Raw genomic sequence first — 19,162 nt, forward strand, 5'->3', positions numbered from 1 at the left:
CTCAAGGTCACGGATTTTCAGAGAGCTGTAACTTGAAAAAACGGTTGCTGGTAGACAGATATTTACCATTATCAGCTCGTAGGAAGTGCCATATGGGCTTGCATTTGGCGACCGTAAAAGGTCATGGGTTTTCAAAGGGCTATAACTTTAAAATGGTTCATGATAGACAGATGTTTACTGTTATGAGCATATAGGAACTCCCATATGGCATTTCATTTGGCACCAGGATCTTTGACCTTGAGTGACCTTGAAAGGCCAAACTCAAGGTCATGGATTTTCATAGGACTATAACCTGACAGCTGATGATTGAGAAATATTACCATTATCAACATATATATATTCTGACATGAAGGTTGGTACCTTGATGTCTCGGTGGGCGATCTGGTTATCATGCAAGTATTTGAGTCCCTCTAGGATTTGTTTGGTGTAGAAGCCAATGGTTGGCTCGTTGTTCTTCAGTGGACCCCATTTGGATCGCAGCAGTGCCGAGAGGCTGCCTGTAAACAACAATACACACCAGTTATAATTAACGGAAAAGAAAACTACTACTACTACTACTACTACGACCAAAAAAAAAAAGCATTTTTGTTCAGTGAAGCTAAACACATTAACATTAAAAACTAGAAATATTTCCTGCAAGGCTTAAAAATAAAATAAAATATAGGAATTCATTTGCGTCACTTCTAGTTTAGGGTGTAAAATCGTAGCAGGCGGGAAAAGAGACAATGTGGTGTATTCTACAGGGTGCGTCATTTCAATATGGTTAAAAAAATTGTGTTTTATTGGATATTCTAAATCTACAGATAATCATCTTTTAATTAAGGGGAAATTTGTTAACTTTGGTGGAGCCAATCCAGAGAACTTAACGAAATTCTTGAAGGTATCATCGCCTTCACGGCAAATCAAGTTTGGAGAAAATCAGCTGTAAACTTTGATGTGTAAATTTAAATTAATGCCAGCACACACACACACACACACACACACACACACACACATCACATATTTGGCCTACAAAGTCATATATATATATATATATATATATATATATATATATATATATATATATATATATATATATATATATATATAGGTTGTTTTACAGTATAATAATTTGGTGACAGACACATTATAGATGAAGGAATATATTTACGGCAAAAGTGAAATTTGATCAATGATATGTGGGTCATTTTTTAACGTGCTCTCGTTTCAAATCTTGAAATGTGACACTGGACTCATTTTGTCGAGACGTGCCCCATATTATGTGGAATAACTGAATTCTCTATCATCCAAAATGGTCTTATTTTTAATTCTTTTACACAATCAAAAACATGTCCAAGTTGGTTTGGTATGGAACATTGCAAAAATCAAGCAGAAAATCCCACCAGCTTGAATGTGAACTTGCACACCAGTCATCAGTCGTCCAAAAACAAAATAAAACCTCTTCATTTTGCACGAAAGGTGAAAATAATCTAAAAAAAAAAACCTGCAAACTAATTTCTTTTGGTACTAAAACTGTACTGATACCCACACGTAAAGCACGTCCGTTTTTATTTCTCACTTTATTACAGACATTTCTACTTTTTTTTAACCACTAAAGACATGCTTAACCTCCATCTGCAAGCCTCCATCTCACCTCCTGGCACCTGCTCCATAAAAATCTTGATGAAGCCATCTTCACTGATGGAGCCCAAGTACTGCACGATGTTTTTATGCTTCAGGTGCTTGTGCAGCGCAATCTCTTCATGCAGAGGCTGAGAATACCTACACACACGTATGCACAGACACACAATTACGACAGCCCTACAAACCTGTTCAGATTATACAGTGGATATAAAAAGTGTACACACCTTGTTAAAATGATAAGTTTTTCTGATGTAAAAAAATATGAGATATTAGATATACCATGGAGCACAGTGAAGACAGTCATCAAGAAGTGGAGAAAATATGGGACAACTGTGACATTATCGAGAACTGGACGTTCCTCCAAAATTGATAAAAAGACAAGACGAAAACTGGTCAGGGAGGCTGCCGGGAGGCCTACAGCAACACTGAAGGAGCTGCAGGGATTTCTGGCAAGTACTGGTTGTGTACTACATGTGACAACAATTTCCCGTATTCTCCATATATCTGGACTATGGGGTAGGGTCGCAAGACGGAAGCCTTTTCTTACAAAAAAAAAAAAAAAATCAAGGCCCGGCTAAACTTTGCAAAAAAATACATCAACTTTCCCAAAAGTATGTTGGAAAATGTGTTATGGTCTGATGAAACCAATGTTGAACTTTTTGGCCACAATTCCAAAAGGTATGTTTGGTGCAAAAACAACACTGTGCATCACCAAAAGAACACCATACCCACAGTGAAGCACGGTGGTGGCAGCATCATGTTTTGGGGTTGTTTTTCTTCAGCTGGAACAGGGGCTTTAGTCAAGGTGGAGGGAATTATGAACAGTTCTAAATACCAGTCAGTTTTGGCCCAAAACCTTCAGGTGTCTGCTAGAAAGCTGAAGATGAAGAGGAATTTCATCTTTCAGCACAACAATGACCCCAAGCATACACTGAGATCAACAAAAGAATGGCTTAACAAGAAGAAAATTAAAGTTTTGGAATGGCCCAGCCAGAGCCCAGACCTAAATCCAACTGAAAATCTGTGGGGTGACCTGAAGAGGGCTGTGCACAAGAGATGCCCTCGCATCCACAGATTTGGAACGCTTTTGCAAGGAAGAATGGGCAAATATCGCCAAGTCTAGATGTGGCAGGCTGATAGACTCCAACCCAAAAAGACTGAATGCTGTAACTAAATCAAAAGGTGCTTCAGCAAAGTATTAGTTCAAGGGTGTGCACACTTATGCAACCAGCGTATTGTACATTTTTTTATGTTTTTCGCCCGAACAGATTTGTGTTTTTCAATTGAATTGTACAGGTTATAGGTCACATTAAAGTTTTGAAATTATTCATCATGGTCTCATTTTTTCACATCAGAAAAACCGATCGTTTTAACAGGATGTGTACACGTTTTATATCCACTATCTCTCAAGCACAATACCATAATTCTTGACTAATTTGGTCACAAACAGTTGTGACAGATTGTAGCCGTATTCCCAGATTCCCAGATGTTATAACCCAGAACCATAGGCTATGCACAGATGCTGGCATTCAGCATGTCCAAGCGGGGTATGAGTATTTAAAACCCTGTACCGGATCACGCAGGGGCAGGACTCTCCCATGCTCTTCATTATTAAAGACAGTGATGGAAGCTTGAGGGACTGGTTAACAAACATTATTCCGCTTGACAAATGGCCCACTGTTGGTACTGTATTTTGACTGAAACCTTCATTTATTTTGCTCTTATGTGTGCAGATGTTACTGGTTTTCATATCCACACTTGTGTTACACAGCTGCAGAAAGAGTTTTTTTTTTTATTTCTGGGAAATCCAACACTGAACAACTAGTACATCAACATTTATAATTAATATGTGACATTAATGTGAGATTCAAAGGCAGGAAAGCTACAGGGAGTCCCTGCCCCTGCAAAAGGAACACACATTTGCTGTTTTAGAGACATAGATAAATAGTGAGATTAAGGGAAATGAGTTTAGAATCATTTCTAATTTCTGTAATTGCACTCCCTCATTTCCTGTGTGCTCTAACCACTAATTCTTCTGAATGCATTTAAAGAATCAATACTGTATCTCAGTAACAATGAAACTACAAGCCGGAGCATGTAGCATTAAGTATTTTTAAAGTATACATTAAAATAAAGGTATGCACCAAAAGTTCAGCTGCTGAGATTATAAAGCAAGTTTGAGGTTCAGTTCTGCACTGATTTCAGACTTGGTGTCGTCCCTTAGCAACTACCTGACTTGCCTGTCTTGTACAGTGGTGCTTGACAGTTTGTGAACCCTTTAGAATTTTCTATATTTCTGCATAAATATGACCTAAAACACCATCAGATTTTCACACAAGTCCTAAAAGTAGATAAAGAGAACCCAGTTAAACAAGTGAGACAAAAATGTTGTACTCGGTCATTTATTAATTGAGGAAAATGATCCAATATTACATATCTGTGAGTGGCAAAAGTATGTGAACCTCGAGGATTAGCAGTTAATTTGAAGGTGAAATTAGAGTCAGGTGTTTTCAATCAATGGGATGACAATCAGGTGTGAGTGGGCACCCTGTTTTATTTCAAGAACAGGGATCTATCAAAGTCTGAGCTTCACAAGACACGTTTGTGGAAGTGTATCAAGGCACGAACAAAGGAGATTTCTGAGGACCTCAGAAAAAGCGTTGTTGATGCTCATCAGGCTGGAAAAGGTTGCAAAACCATCTCTAAAGAGTTTGGACTCCACCAATCCACAGTCAGACAGATTGTGTACAAATGGAGGAAATTCAAGACCACTGATACCCACCCCATGAGTGGTCGACCAACAAAGATCACTCCAAGAGCATGGCGTGTAATAGTCAGCGAGGTCACAAAGGACCCCAGGGTAACTTCTAATCAACCGAAGGCCTCTCTCACATTGGCTAATGTTAATGTTCATGAGTCCACCATCAGGAGAACACTGAACAACAATGGTGTGCATGGCAGGGTTGGGCCTGTTGGTTTGGGTCTGTTTTGCTGCATCTGGGCCAGGACAGCTTGCCATCATTGATGGAACAATGAATTCTGAATTATACTAGCAAATTCTGAAGGAAAATGTCAGGACATCTGTCCATGAACTGAATCTCAAGAGAAGGTGGGTCATGCAGCAAGACAACGACCCTAAGCACGCAAGTCATTCTACCAAAGAATGGTTAAAGAAGAATAAAGGTAATGTTTTGGAATGGCCAAGTCAAAGTCCTGACCTTAATCCAATCGAAATGTTATGGAAGGACCTGCAGCGAGCAGTTCATGTGAGGAAACCCACCAACATTCCAGAGTTGAAGCTGTTCTATACGGAGGAATGGGCTAAAATTCCTCCAAGCCGGTGTGCAGAACTGATCAACAGTTACCGCAAACGTTTAGTTGCAGTTATTGCTGCACAAGGGGATCACACCAGATACTGAAAGCAAAGGTTCACATACTTTTGCCACTCACAGATATGTAATATTGGATCATTTTCCTCAATAAATAAATAACCAAGTATAATATTTTTGCCTCATTTGTTTAACTGGGTTTCAAGCACCACTATAGCTACTTCTAGTTCAGCTTATTAGTTTTCAAAAAACAACTTAAAAAATGCAAAAATTTAGGTCTCTGCTTGTGCACCAACCCAGTCAGTTTCCCTCTGTTTGAACTGGGAAATCAAAATTTCCAAGTTCCCAGTTGGAAGAGCCTCACCAACCCCAAGCTCAAAATCCAAGATGGCTGCTCTGTGCATCAACAAAAACTGAAAGCTGTAGTAATATACTGTTTATCAGCACAGTCTCATTAAATCAGTCGGACACACTGTACCGTCCAACTTCTGTTTGTGGACATGTTGCTACGGTGTTCATATCCGCAAAATACACCATAACGCGGTGTTTTCAACAAAGGTTACCAATGGTACAACAAAGGTCTTCCTGTCGGCGTCTATCTTGGTTTTCCGACTTCTTGTCCTGGAACATGGTCAGCTCGGTGTGACGTAATTCCCAGTTCCTACTTCCGAGGAAAACGGAACACAACATAATTCCCACCTACCCACCAGACTCATCTCTCCTTCCAACTTGCGAGAGTGAAAACTACAAAACACATAGTTCCTCTGAGACACACAAAACCAGCCAACTTGGTTGTCAATCTTTTTTTGGATCTGCTGCTCATGCTGCATCACAGGGCAGGAAAGTGCTATCCGCCCACTTCCACATACTGTACATGAGCTCATAAATACCCTGGAGTGACTAGTGTCACTGTGATTGATCTGGTAGGGAAAGGATGCTCGAGAACTACCTAGCATTTTGTGAAGACCAGCCAAATGTCATTACAACCTACAAATTGTCCTGCATTACTGTCATTATGAGGATATTTGGTGCCCACACACACCACTGCCACTTTTTAAGAGAGCACTTTAGGTTACTGTCAACATTGTTACCTCCCACTACAAGTAATTACATAACAGTAAGAGGAAGCTTACATAATTTGACATTATTGATGCTCCCAGATCGTTCCTTTTTTTGGGGGGATTTCGCACAGAATCGTATCATTTTATCACTATCTCGCTGCATTTAGACATGTCTCAGACTGCTGAGTCACGTCCATACTCATCATCGTCTCGACATTTTGTCTCTTGTTACAGTGCAAACAAGACTGTGACAATAGAAAAGTTCAGCAGCATATCATGAGAAGAAAATCCCACATCAGGGCTTCATTGTTCACACACTCACACAAATATCACATCTACAGTACTGTGCAAAAGTCTTGGCTAATTATGAAGGCTGCTGGATTTTGCTGCAAAAATAAGAAGCAAGTGCGACAGTCAAAATCTCTAGAAGAACTGTGGCTGGTTCTGGAAGATTACCAGTATTTTTTTTTAAACGTAAAAACATTTAGTTTCATTGCGTTAGAAGGAATTTTTGCTCTACAGTGTTTCTCTGCTCCAGACTTTTGAAATCATTTTTATATCCAAGTGCTTCTACATGTTGTGTTCTATCGAAATTGGAAGGCTGCGTAATTGACAGACGGACAAAAAATGTCCCAGTGCACGCGACTGTACACTCTTCAAAATAACAGTTACATTTAAAACAGATAACAGTCCAAATCGAGAGACAAACCTGTTCTCAAAACAGGCAGAGGTCGAAGAAAAATAGGCAACACCCAGGAATAATGAACATTACAACATTTCACATCGTTGTGTAAGTTTAAATGTGGCACAAAGCAAAACTACACACACACACGTTTTTTTGGCTACAGTAAAGCGAGTCCTGTGTATCATCGTACCTGCTGTCCCGCTCGGGAATCTCCTTGATTGCCAGCCGCACCTGGTTACTGAGGTCACGACCTGCATAGACGATGCCGAATGTGCCTTTACCCAGAATCACCCTCTCGCCGTGCTCGTCGTATTCATAGTCATACTACACACACACACGGGAGGAGTGTATCACTAATTTGTGAGAAGTAATTACACAGGTATTTAAAAAATGTTATATTAAAAGGAGCTATCCAAAGTTATGATGCTTTGTTCACAGACAGTATATTTGAAAAAGCAAGCACACACACACACACACACACACACACACTCTCAAGCACTTTATAGAAACTGAGTCATATTTGAACAATGACTCATTGTTTCAGGTAATTGTTGCCATTTATTTAATTACACAATGGGTGGAGTCCACTACCAAGAATAACTTGTATGAATGAATGAATGAATGAATGAATGTGTGTGTGTGTGTGTGTACCTCTAAAGTTTCAGAGTCACACTCCACCTCGTCTGAACATTTCCAGGTTTCTTCAGTCAGACTGTTGACCAGCTCACAGAACCTGCAACACACACACACACACACACACACACAGATGCAAAACCATTTTCCCTTAAATCACATGTAACACAAACTGACATCAAACTTTTTTTTTCTACTTTTGCTTGATTTGCTTAGCAAAGCGCGCACGCGCACACACACACACCTTTTGCAGTGGTTCTCTGTGCAGAAGTAGATCTGGAAGTCTTCAGAGTTGTTCACTACATAGAGGAAGGAGCTGCGTTCATCAAACTTGGAAATGCTGTGTGAGAGAGAGAGACAGAAAGAGAGACAGACAGAGCAAGACAAGAGAGAGAGACACACATACAGAGTTAGAGAGAAAGATAGACGGACAGACAGAAATAGAGATGGAGATAGAAAGTCAGAGAGAGAGAGAGAGAGAGAGAGACCTTCAACCAATCTTTTACTGGCACAACCACTTGAGTTAAAACACCACTTCAGTACATCTCCAACTGAAAAAAATAAAAATCACACAATGTGGTAAACTTCAATTTCACAGTGTTTCTACACACACATTCATACTCCACAATTGACAATCCATTGTTTTAATCACCATTTTAATAAACAACTGTAAACATTCATCAGACACACTACATAACATGTCTCCTCGTCCCCACGTTTCAACAAATTCATTTAGACATGAGGTCATTTTATAATATGAAAACTCGATTTTCAAGCGAGCTGCCACTAAACTGTTGGTCATGAAAACAGGGTCACCCAACCGTAATCCCTGCATTTTATTTCTCCTTGTAAGCCAAATACTCACTTTAGCCTGACCTATCAAAAAATTATAAATTAAAAAAACAAACAAACTGGCTTCTTCAGAGCATGACCTTCAGCACGCACTGGGATGTTTTGCAGCCGAGAGTGAAGCAGCTGGGATAAGAGTCAGCACCTCTAAGTCGAAGGCCATGGTTCTCTGCCAGAAAATGGTGGAGTGCTCCCTCCGGGTTGGAAGTGAGTTGCTGGCCCAGGTGAAGGGGTTCAAGTATCTCAGAGTCTTGTTCACGAGTGATAGTAAAATGGAGCGTGAGCTGGACAGGCGGATTGGGGAGGTGTCAGCAGTAATGCAAGTGTTGTATCGGACCATCGTGGTGAAGAGGGAGCGGAGCCGGAAGGCAAAGCTTTCTATTTACCCGTCAATCTATGTTCCAACCCTCACCTATGGTCATGAGCTTTGGGTAGTGACCGAAAGGATGAGAGCACGGATACAAGCAGCTGAAACTACCTTTCTCTATAGGGTGGCTGGGCTCACCCTTAGAGATAGGGTGAGGAGCTCAGACATCCGGTGGGATTCCGGAGTAGAGCCACTGCTCCTTCAGGTCAAAAGGAGTCAGCTGAGGTGGTTTAGGCATCTGATTAGGATGCATCCTTGGCACCTGCCTTTGGAGGTTTTCTGGGCACGTCCAACTAGGAGGAGACCTCGGGATAGACCCAGAACACGCTGGAGAAATTATATATCTCATCTGGCCTAGGAGTGCCTTGGGATCCCCCAGGAGGAACTGGAAAGTGTTGCTGGGGAGAGGGATGTCTGGAATACCCTGCTTAGCCTGCTGCCACCGCAACCCGACTTTGGATAAGCAGAAGAAAATGGATGGATGGAAGGATGGATGGACTATGAAAAAATTAAGTCGGCTAATCTGCCTTCGCTTTGATGCACTGTACTTTAGACTAAAAATGAAAATTACCTCACTTAACTCCTCTTCAACATCCATAAACCATTTCTGCAATAACGCAAACAAACTTCTTAGCCTACTACACTTAAGCCATAGATGTTGTAGAGTTTCCCCTTTCTGACAAAAAGGACACCTACTATCTGCCCTGGGATCTAAATGTGCCACGGATCTGTTTGTAGCCATGACCCCATGCACTATTCTCCACTGCAGAGCTCATCTCATCTCATCTCATTATCTCTAGCCGCTTTATCGTTCTACAGGGTCGCAGGCAAGCTGGAGCCCATCCCAGCTGACTATGGGCGAAAGGCGGGGTACACCCTGGACAAGTCACCAGGTCATCACAGGGCTGACACATAGACACAGACAACCATTCACACTCACATTCACACCTACGGTCAATTTAGAGCCACCAGTTAACCTAACCTGCATGTCTTTGGACTGTGGGGGAAACTGGAGCACTTGGAGGAAACCCACGCGGACACGGGGAGAACATGCAAACTCCGCACAGAAAGGCCCTCGCCGGCCCCAGGGCTCGAACCCAGGACCTTCTTGCTGTGAGGCGACAGCGCTAACCACTACACCACCGTGCCGCCCACTGCAGAGCTGCAGTGCATTTATCTATGGGAGCTTTGTACAAGGACCTCCAGCATCCTTTGGGGGACGAGCATGGTGTAAGCAAAACCGACCACCTTGATTCCTGCAGTTCAACCAATGTCACCTTATGAATGACCTTAACAACTACAATATATAAAGTCTTTTTGGATGTTTCTGAGAAGTCTGCTAATTGGAGTGTCTTGAAAGAAAGAAGTGCCCGTTCCTCTTCATCCTGGTTTTCCATTGTAGCAGTGATAACCAAAGATGGGAAGAGCATTTCCCCTCCATGGTCCTCCAGAACAGAGTCCATCCCTAGTGCCTTTCTGAAATCACCAGAAAGTGAGGATTTCATCCAACATTCTCTGTAGCAGACGAATTGACTTTATTCCAGATTCCTCACTCAGTGTTTCAGCTGATTTCCATGTCCTTCCTTTCCTAATATTGGTCAACTTCATTAGTCCAGCCCTTACAAAAGAGATGCTGGCCTCTTCTACCCCTCGGACTTGCTTGATCCATCCTGGTGCCCTGTGTCTGGTCGGAGTTTTATCGCATCGCTCCTGTGAAGGACGGCCCTATGAGGACAGTTGAGGGTTATACCTGGAGGATGCTCTGGACTCTTACAGTAATGCTTTTATGGCTGAGGACTACAGTTGACTTGCTAACTTTAGGACTGCAGTTGTCATGAACAGTTTTGCACTCAAGTTTCCATCAATGAAGAGTTATAACATCAACGAAACTGTCTTCATGTTAAAACTGTTAATGTTATAGTCATGCTGTCTGTTGTTGCCCAAATGAGGATGGGTTCCCTTTTGAGTCTGGTTCCTCTCGCGGTTTCTTCCTCATGTCGTCTGAGGGAGTTTTTCCTTGCCACCGTCACCACAGGCTTGCTCATTGGGGATAGATTAGGGACAAAATTAGCTCATGTTTTAAGTTGTTCAAATTCTGTAAAGCTGCTTTGCGACAATGTTTATTGTTAAAAGCGCGATACAAATAAACTTGACTTGACTTGACAAAAGCACTTTTTACACTTACAGAGTTCAATATCCTGCTCCATATGAAAGGATTGTAAAGGATTGGTTCCTGTCCTACGTTACCATAAAACTGTGTAGCAACTCTCAGAGCTTTAATGACCTTGCTCCAAGCCTTAAGCATGGCTTGATAAAAACCCATAAGTTCATCCTTTCTTGTCTCATCAAAAAAAGATGTTTGTCATATTCCAGATTTCCAGCTTTATGTAAAAGTAGACAGGCTGTTTTTGTCCAAGCCAAGTCTCCTCTGTATAGAAGACCTGTAGGCTATAATGTGACTATGTAAGTCAATTAGTCCTTGACCTCCTTCATGAAAGGGTAAAAACAGAACAGCAGGCCTGGTCCAATGGTAACGCCACCAGAAAAAGTTAACCAGGTTCTTCTGATTCTCCTTAACAAGTGTGTCTGGTGGATCCAAGACAGTGAATCGGTGCCAAAGCATTGAAGCAATCAATTTATTTATAACCAGAACTCTCCCCCTGTATGATAACTGGGGCAGGACCAATGTTCATCGAGACAACCAGACACCTGCCTCCTCTACAATCCCTTCCCAGTTTTCTTTTGGAAATCCACATTACCCAGGAAAACACCTAAACATTTAACTCCCTCCCTACTCCACTCTAATCCGACTGGCAAAATTGGCAATCCTTTACCTTGCCACTGACCCATGAATACATGTCAAGTTATACGGTTTCCCTGTATTTTGTACGGGAAAATGCAATTTTTTGGCTAATACAGTGTACACTGATTTTCATAAGGGAAAATTACGTTTTGTATCAGAGATGTTTTCCGTTACTCCGAGAATTTTCTTAGCATCCACCATTTATTTTTTCAAACACGCATGCCCAGTGAAATGGAACTATTTTCGATTTATGTGGTTTTATAGTTGCATGTGGTTTTCTCGGTCATTTGTAGTTGAGCAGTCTTCGTGTGCACATCAAATTTGACAAGTTTTATCTTTTAAAAATGGCATCTGGAAACGTAATGGTAAAGAGAAAACTGGAAAGCATCTGAAGGAATGGGAAACTCTGGATGGAGAGTACAAAGGATGGATCCAGACATCTTTGAATGGCCCCCAATATTCGTTCTGTGTTCTGTGCAGAAAGCACATTAAAGTGGCAGCTTCAGGTTTTTATGACCTGAAATTGCATTTCCAAACCAAGGCACATAAAGACTGTGTCGTTAAATGCAGGACCTTCAAGTCTATGGAGCAGCATTTTGGTGCAAATCCATCAGCTCGGACTGCCCAAACTTCTGTGATGGCTGCAGAAGTTATGTTCTGCCAATTTCTCATGGAACACAACATTCCCCCGACTGTGGCAGACCGTTTTTTGCAGCTAGCGAAAAAAATGTTTCCCGATTCAAAGACTGCACAGTACGGAAGCCGAGAGAGGCACTTCATATAATCCTTTTTTTATTCACCTTGTTATCCCAAGATAACGACATAATTAATTCAGGATCTCGAGAAAACAACACAACTAATTCGAGATCTCGAGAAAACAAAACCGTTATTTCGAGATCTCGAGAAAACAAAACAATTATTCCGTGATCTCGAGAAAACAAAATTATTTCATGATCTCGAGTAAACAGCTGAGAAATGGTTCATTCAGGTGCGCCAAGAGACTTGTGATATGCTGACTTTGGAGCTATTTCTCATTCTGTATAGACGCAACTTTGGTCATTAGAATGTCTGGAATAATCGATCACCTAATAAGGCAATATTTTGATCAGGGGTTGACACAGGGAGAGATTGCATTAAGTCTTTTAATAAGGGATAATTTCAAAATTAGTCCGCGGCACCTCCGCAGAAGACTGGCCCGGCTTCGTCTCTACCGACGGAGATACAGTGATCCAGCTGAGATCATGAAATAATTGTTTTGTTTTCTCGAGATCACGGAATGATTGTTTTGTTTTCTTGAGATCTCGAAATAACGGTTTTGTTTTCTCGAGATCTCGAATTAGTTGTGTTGTTTTCTCGAGATCCTGAATTAATTATGTCATTATCTCGGGATAACAAGGTGAATAAAAAAGGTTATATGAAGGGCCTCTCTCGGCTTCCGTAGCACAGGTAAGCATTTGTGGTTTTTTTTTTTTTTAAGTTTTTACTGTTTGCATGTAGGAAAGCTTCCTCTATTATCATGATAATTTAGGGAGGCGATACTGGGAGTCGCCGTTTATACAATGGCAACTGTAGTTACCCGGCGATTTCTGGTTTCGCTTCCCTAAACATTTTAATTGCTGATAAACATTATATGTAGACACAAATGACCAACACTCGTTACTACCATCAGTCGTCAGTAAACTGGAAAAGTATTGAATGAAGAGTAATGGTGGTAACGACCGTTGGTAACCTGTCTCTAAAATGTGTAGTAGGGGATGGAAGCAATTTAACACCATTTACATGTTTGCCATGCTCTGATTTTCTTTTATTGACCAGGAAAATAATCTGTACTTGCCAGTTATGTATGTAGACCTAACCTTTTAGTCATTTGTTGTTCACCCAGGATTTTGCATGCAAATGAATGAAGACGACCATGGTCATCAAAGGAAGTTTGGCCCCTGCTTATACAAATCCTGTCATCGAAAAAATGCGCCAGCGGCCGTTTAACCTTATGATAGATGAGAGCAACAACAGAAACAGCACCAAGCGCTTGGTCATTCTGGCACGCATTTTTGAAGATGTCTGTGTAAAAACTAGAATGCTGGATTTACCAGAACTTGCTTCTGATAAAGCTTCAGCGATATTTGAAGCTGTTGACAGCTTCATGAGGTAAGATAATGCATGATCAATGCATAGAAGACCAAGATTAAGCTCTTGAGTGGTTGATAAATCAATGATATCACACATTATATAATAAATCAATCAAAGACGTGGTTAGGTTAACATGGGGCAGCCATAGCCTGAGGTTGGGCTGAAGCGCCCTTGAGCAAAGGCACCTAACCCACAACTGCTCCCCAGGCGCTGTAGCATAGCTGCCCACTGCTCTGGGTATATGTGTGTGCTCATTGCTCACTTGTGTGTGTTCACTGCTTCAGATAGGTTAAATGCAGAGGCTAAATTTCACTGCGTGCTTAAGTCTGTGCTTGAGTGTACGTGTGACAAATAAAGGCTTCTTGGCTTGGCTTCTTAAATCTTAAATCATTAAAAATACATTGCCCATTAGCGTACACAATATGTTTGATTTGCATGTACTATAGTGTCAGTATGTCTTTTTAATCTATTTGAAAGCCCATCCATCCACCTATTATCTGTAGCCGCTTATCCTGTCCTACAGGGTCGCAGGCAAGCTGGAGCCTATCCCAGCTGACTATGGGCGAGAGGCGGGGTACACCCTCGACAAGTCGCCAGGTCATCGCAGGGCTGACACACAGACAACCATTCACACTCACGGTCAATTTAGAGCCACTAATTAGCCTAACCTGCATACCTTTGGACTGTGGGGGAAACCGGAGCACCTGGAGGAAACCCACGTGGACACAGGGAAAGCATGCAAACTCCACACAGAAAGGCCCTCGTCAGCTGCTGGGCTCGAACCCAGGACCTTCTTGCTGTGAGGCGACAGTGCTAAACACTACACCACCGTGCCGCCCCTATTTGAAAGCCATTTTGATAATATTTTCTAATCAGTACACAATAATGGACCGTGAGCTGGCCTAGTGGTTGGCGTGTCCGCCTCAAGACTGGGAGATCATAAGTTCTACTCATACCAAAGACCATCATAAAAATGGTACCTACTGCCATCTGGCAAGGCATACTGCAATACTGTGAGTAGAGAGTCAAACCCCTGTAGTTACCAGAGGACTGGCCCCCCACTCTAACTCTAGCTATGTAATAGGCAAGAGGCCAAGGGCTACAGAAACGGAGATTGGCGCCACCCAATGCACCTCAAAAGACTGGTCTGTACTGGCACAGGAGATTGCCTGGGAAGATTAGGTCCTGGCATTGCAGGGACTTTGACTTGACGCAATAACAAGACAGATCTCCAATTTGTTAGTAACCCAGGATCACCCTTTTTAGATAATAGTGAAAGAATTGCTCTTGTAAGAAGAAGAAACCTTTATTCATCACATGCACACTTCAAGCACAGTGGAATTCATCCTCTGCATTTAACCCATCTGAAGCAGTGAACACACGCACACAGAGCAGTGGGCAGCCACAACAAAGCATTTTGTACAACTCAAAATTAACTTAGCAGAGTTAAAACAGTCCGTAAAAACTTCCCATTGGCGTTATTGGGGTTATGTTTTCCCAATAACCACCAAAAACCCTTATAAAATTCTGATAGGAGACCATCAATACCAGAAGAGCGCCCATATGGCATTTCCTGAACTGCTTTCAACATTCCGTCCATTGTGATACAAGTTTCAAGAGAACCTACTTGGACTGGCCTCAGCGTAGGTAGTCCTTCACACATCTCTTCAACTGAAAAAGGGCCACAACTTCCAGCACTAAAAAGATTCTCATAAAATCCATAACCAGTTTTCTCATTTCGACAGACTCTTCTGTGAGGTTCCCATTGGGACGCTTAACGTGCATATCACGGGTAAATTCAGGAGCAAGATCGATGTAATTCTCCTATTTTATATTAAACTTTGGTCAAATATCTGTAACATTTTGCATTTTGTGCAATTTTTTTACCTTGCGCAATACCAGAAAAATTCATTTGAAATCAAGCCATTTGAGGTGAATTGGTCCGCCTCTGAAAAAACTTGGCATTTGGATTTCCCAGCAAACACTGATTTCCGTGACGTCACGTGCGGGACGCCTCCCTCTGAATCCTACGTCAGCGCTGGTTTGTTTATGAGAAAACGACCTGGTGGTTTTCAGAGGTGGAAAAACCCGGGTGCAGAAAGTAAAAACCCTGCCACATTTTTGCTCCAGCCAATTCAATGAACCAGCTGATCCTAATTACCACATCCCCTAAGCCAGGTTGATGAGCTAATTGGTGAAATCACCTGTGTTGAGAGCACAGGCAGAAGTTAAACCTAAGCAGGACTTTTACTTTGTCAATCCAGTTTCTCCACCTCTGGTGGTTTTCTGCACATTTCTTCAACGTTATCACGTAATTATTAAAATGTTTAACAGATGTATCGTTGGAGGGTGAAGCAACACCAATCATGATGGGATTAGTACTCATCGTTTTCCAAAAGACCGGACAATGAGAGAGAAATGGGAGCGCTTTGTGCGAGGCACCCGGAAGCTGACGACCAAAGCAGAGCCGAGAAAAAGACCAAGAAAATCGGCGATTCACAAGTTGACTGTTGCCAGGGTAAGAAATAAGAGAGACTATACTCTAAATTAGGTGTTCCTGTGTTTGTGTGGTACACGGAAAATGTCATTTATTGACACATACAAAAGTAAACAACACGAAAGCGCTGGGCGATAATACACTTCCTTCACATGTATCAAGGGATGATGTGTGTGTCAGGGCTTGAGATCTTGGGACCTGTCAAACACACTAAATGTATATACAGCCCTGCTTAGCCGATTCCATGTGTGTAGCTTATGAAATCTTTCTCCTACAGTAGCCAGTACTCTTCTAAATGAAGAAATATATGAATACAGAATAGTAATTAGAAAAAATATGATTTATGTAACAATAGATAGATGAGCATTGATACATGAATCCATGGGTTTAGAAGCTCAGGTGACAGTTCCATATTTCAATGCAAATTGCTAGCTGCTAAACTTGGTCTACACAGGCTGTGCACTGAATCCCATGCAAGCTCTCGCAGCCTGCTGGCGGATCCGCACATGACATCACGAATCTGGCTCCAGACTTCCTTGGGATTTTTCCAGAAAGCGTTTTGTTATTTTATTTTTTTCTGCTGTAGACGGATGGCCTTGTGCAAAATTACCCTTCTGGATGAGTGTGTAAAGGGACATACTTTCATATTAAAAAAAAACAGGAAATTGGTCCAGGATATGCACTTTAAGGTGGAGCAGCAGGTTGTGTTCCCTCATTTTCTTTCCCAGTTTAAAGAACAAAGACGGAGGAGCAGCCATGTCTTTGAGAGTGGAAATCCATGCCTTTATCAGGGCTCCCTTTCCTTTCTCCTGTAGAAAGGAGCCAAGAGCTCTCCTCGTGTTCTCTAGCTTTGCAATATTACTATGATCATTTCTATCTATCATTTCTTCCTCAACCAGTTTGGTTTCCTCTTCTAGTCTTTTATTGCACTCTTCTCTACAGCTGATGAACGTGCCATGTACTGTTGACGGAAAATCCGAATTTGCACTTTCCCTACCTCCCACCATGAAATTAAATCCTCAAATTCATTCTTTCTTGATTTCCGTTGTTCCCAAAAAGCTGAAAAATACCCACAGAAAGCATTATCCTGAATTAAGTTAATACTGAAATGCCAATACGAATTTTGGGTTGAATAACCAGGCAGCGATAGATCTACTGTTATCATATGAAGATCAGAGAAACCAATAGGTAATATTATTGCTGTTCTTGCATGAATTCTATGATGTTTACTGAGATAAAGCCTATTGAGTCTGGCAGCAGTTATTCAACCCTCTGCGTCTTCCACCCATGTATACTGCTGTCCTGTTGGGTGATAATCTCTCCACACATTCGTCAACCCATGTTCCTTCACTAAGCTAGATAATGATAAAGCTGACTGTAGATGTGGTTCCTCTCCGTTCCTGTCTACTGTAAAGTGTGTCGTACAATTCCAGTCCCCTCCTAGCACAACCAAAGAGTTACTATCATACTGTTTAAGAATATTACTGAGCTTTTGAAAAAAAAAAAATCTGATCTATGCCACCATTGAAAGCATAGACATTTATAAATATAAAGAGTGTATTTTTAAGTGTAGCCTGCACTATAATTGCCCGACCCTGCTCTACTTCACTAAAAGGAACATTTTGAAAGTCTCAAACTCTGTGAAAAGAGTATTGCAACTCAATACCAAATTAGTACCATGACTTAGAAAAACCTGCCCACTCCAGCTCATCCCCCAGTCCACCTCATTGTCCCTAGAGCTGTGTGTTTCCTGCAGAAAAAGAACAGTGATATTTTTGTTCCACTAAGCTCAGTAATCATAGCTCTCTTATTCCTGTCCCTACCCCCATTTATATTTAAGGAGCTAATCCTTAAACTTCCCATAAAAGGAGGAGAAAAAAAGAGAGCCCATACAAGTGGAAAAAAGGCACCCTCGGTGATTTACCCATTTTTATTTACATCCGCAGACAGGAGCGTTTCCCTGTTTTTCCTTTCCCAGTTTGGTCAATAACTTTTTTTTAAACGAAACCTTTTTTGTTTACTCGGGTCCTCTTTTTTCGACTAAAAATATTTTTCACATTTAAGGTCACATGATATGCAATCGAATGGAAACACGGACCATTCGCAATTTGTGTTTTATCGACTTTTTAACTGCTTCTATTTTGCGCAAAAAATGCAATCGGAACCCGCCTGGTGTCGTCCTGCATTGGTATCAGACTCACTTCGCCATTATAAATGACACATGACATTAGATATTATTCCACTGCGCTGCTGAATTCTCCATTCTGATCGGTCAGAAGGTGTTGATGGTGATTCCTCTACAATAAGAGCTCTGATAGGAGTTCGGGCTGTAATTCAGATCTCCGGTTTATATTAACACGTGTTACCGTTTCTATTGTATCAACTTACTTCAGGACCTACAGTATAAAGTACATGTTCCACAAACACATACAGAGTCTCCAGTCTCAGAGCTTTATAACAGTCGAGGTAAAGCAGTAACTTGAGGTTTTGTCTGGTTTCTCTGTAACATGACAAACTGCATATTTTTCGTCTTATTAACTTCCAGAGAGGAAGAAAAAAAAAAAACGAGGCTGATGAGGGAACGATGAGGTTGCTATAATGTAAGTGATAATAGGAACAAACCTATTTTCACATTAAATGCAATGATAAATGGATAAAAAGTAAGACAATGTCGAAATGTAATTATTGACAAATTGCTGTGGGGTAAGAGGCCATGCTGGTATAGTTCCTCTGTTTGCCTGCTCTATCGCCCTCTCTCACACACACACACACACACACACACACAGATAGAGAGAGCTAAGCAATCAACAAAGACCTCACTATTGCACTTCACCAAATACTGAAGGGACTTTCCTTTTGGTACCCAGTGTGTGTGTGTGTGTGTGTGTGTGTGTGTGTGTGTGTGTGTGTGTGTGAGATGAAGCAGGCGAGCAGGCGGACTTCAGAACGTGTTAAACAGCTTGTGCATTGAACAACTGTTCATTTTGTGCCGTGATGAGAGTGGGAGAGTCAATGTGTGTGTGTGTGAATATATGCGTGTATGAGTATCTGCTTTGTATTACACTCTTCAATGAGTGGACCTTCAGTGGATGTTCCCTAGCAACCCAGACTCTGCTCTGACCAATCACAGCGCAGCACTGAGACAGTCAGGCCTTTCAGGTATCCTCCGGTCAGTGGGCAGAAAA

The 19,162-nt window shown here is 41.6% G+C and overlaps 1 protein-coding gene across 1 annotated transcript in view; it reads right to left on the reverse strand.

Annotated features, from left to right (window-relative positions):
* The window catches only part of map3k5 (mitogen-activated protein kinase kinase kinase 5), a 160,898-nt gene that overhangs the window by 38,775 nt on the left and 102,961 nt on the right, over positions 1–19,162 (reverse strand). The window contains exons 13-17 of the mRNA XM_060913964.1: positions 7,576–7,671; positions 7,350–7,431; positions 6,889–7,022; positions 1,634–1,761; positions 361–497 (exon numbers count right to left, since the gene is read on the reverse strand). Of these exons, the coding sequence (XP_060769947.1) occupies positions 361–497; positions 1,634–1,761; positions 6,889–7,022; positions 7,350–7,431; positions 7,576–7,671 (577 nt within the window). The remainder of the gene's footprint in view (positions 1–360; positions 498–1,633; positions 1,762–6,888; positions 7,023–7,349; positions 7,432–7,575; positions 7,672–19,162) is intronic.

Source organism: Neoarius graeffei, chromosome 2, assembly GCF_027579695.1.
Source record: "Neoarius graeffei isolate fNeoGra1 chromosome 2, fNeoGra1.pri, whole genome shotgun sequence".
Lineage (NCBI taxonomy): Eukaryota > Metazoa > Chordata > Actinopteri > Siluriformes > Ariidae > Neoarius > Neoarius graeffei.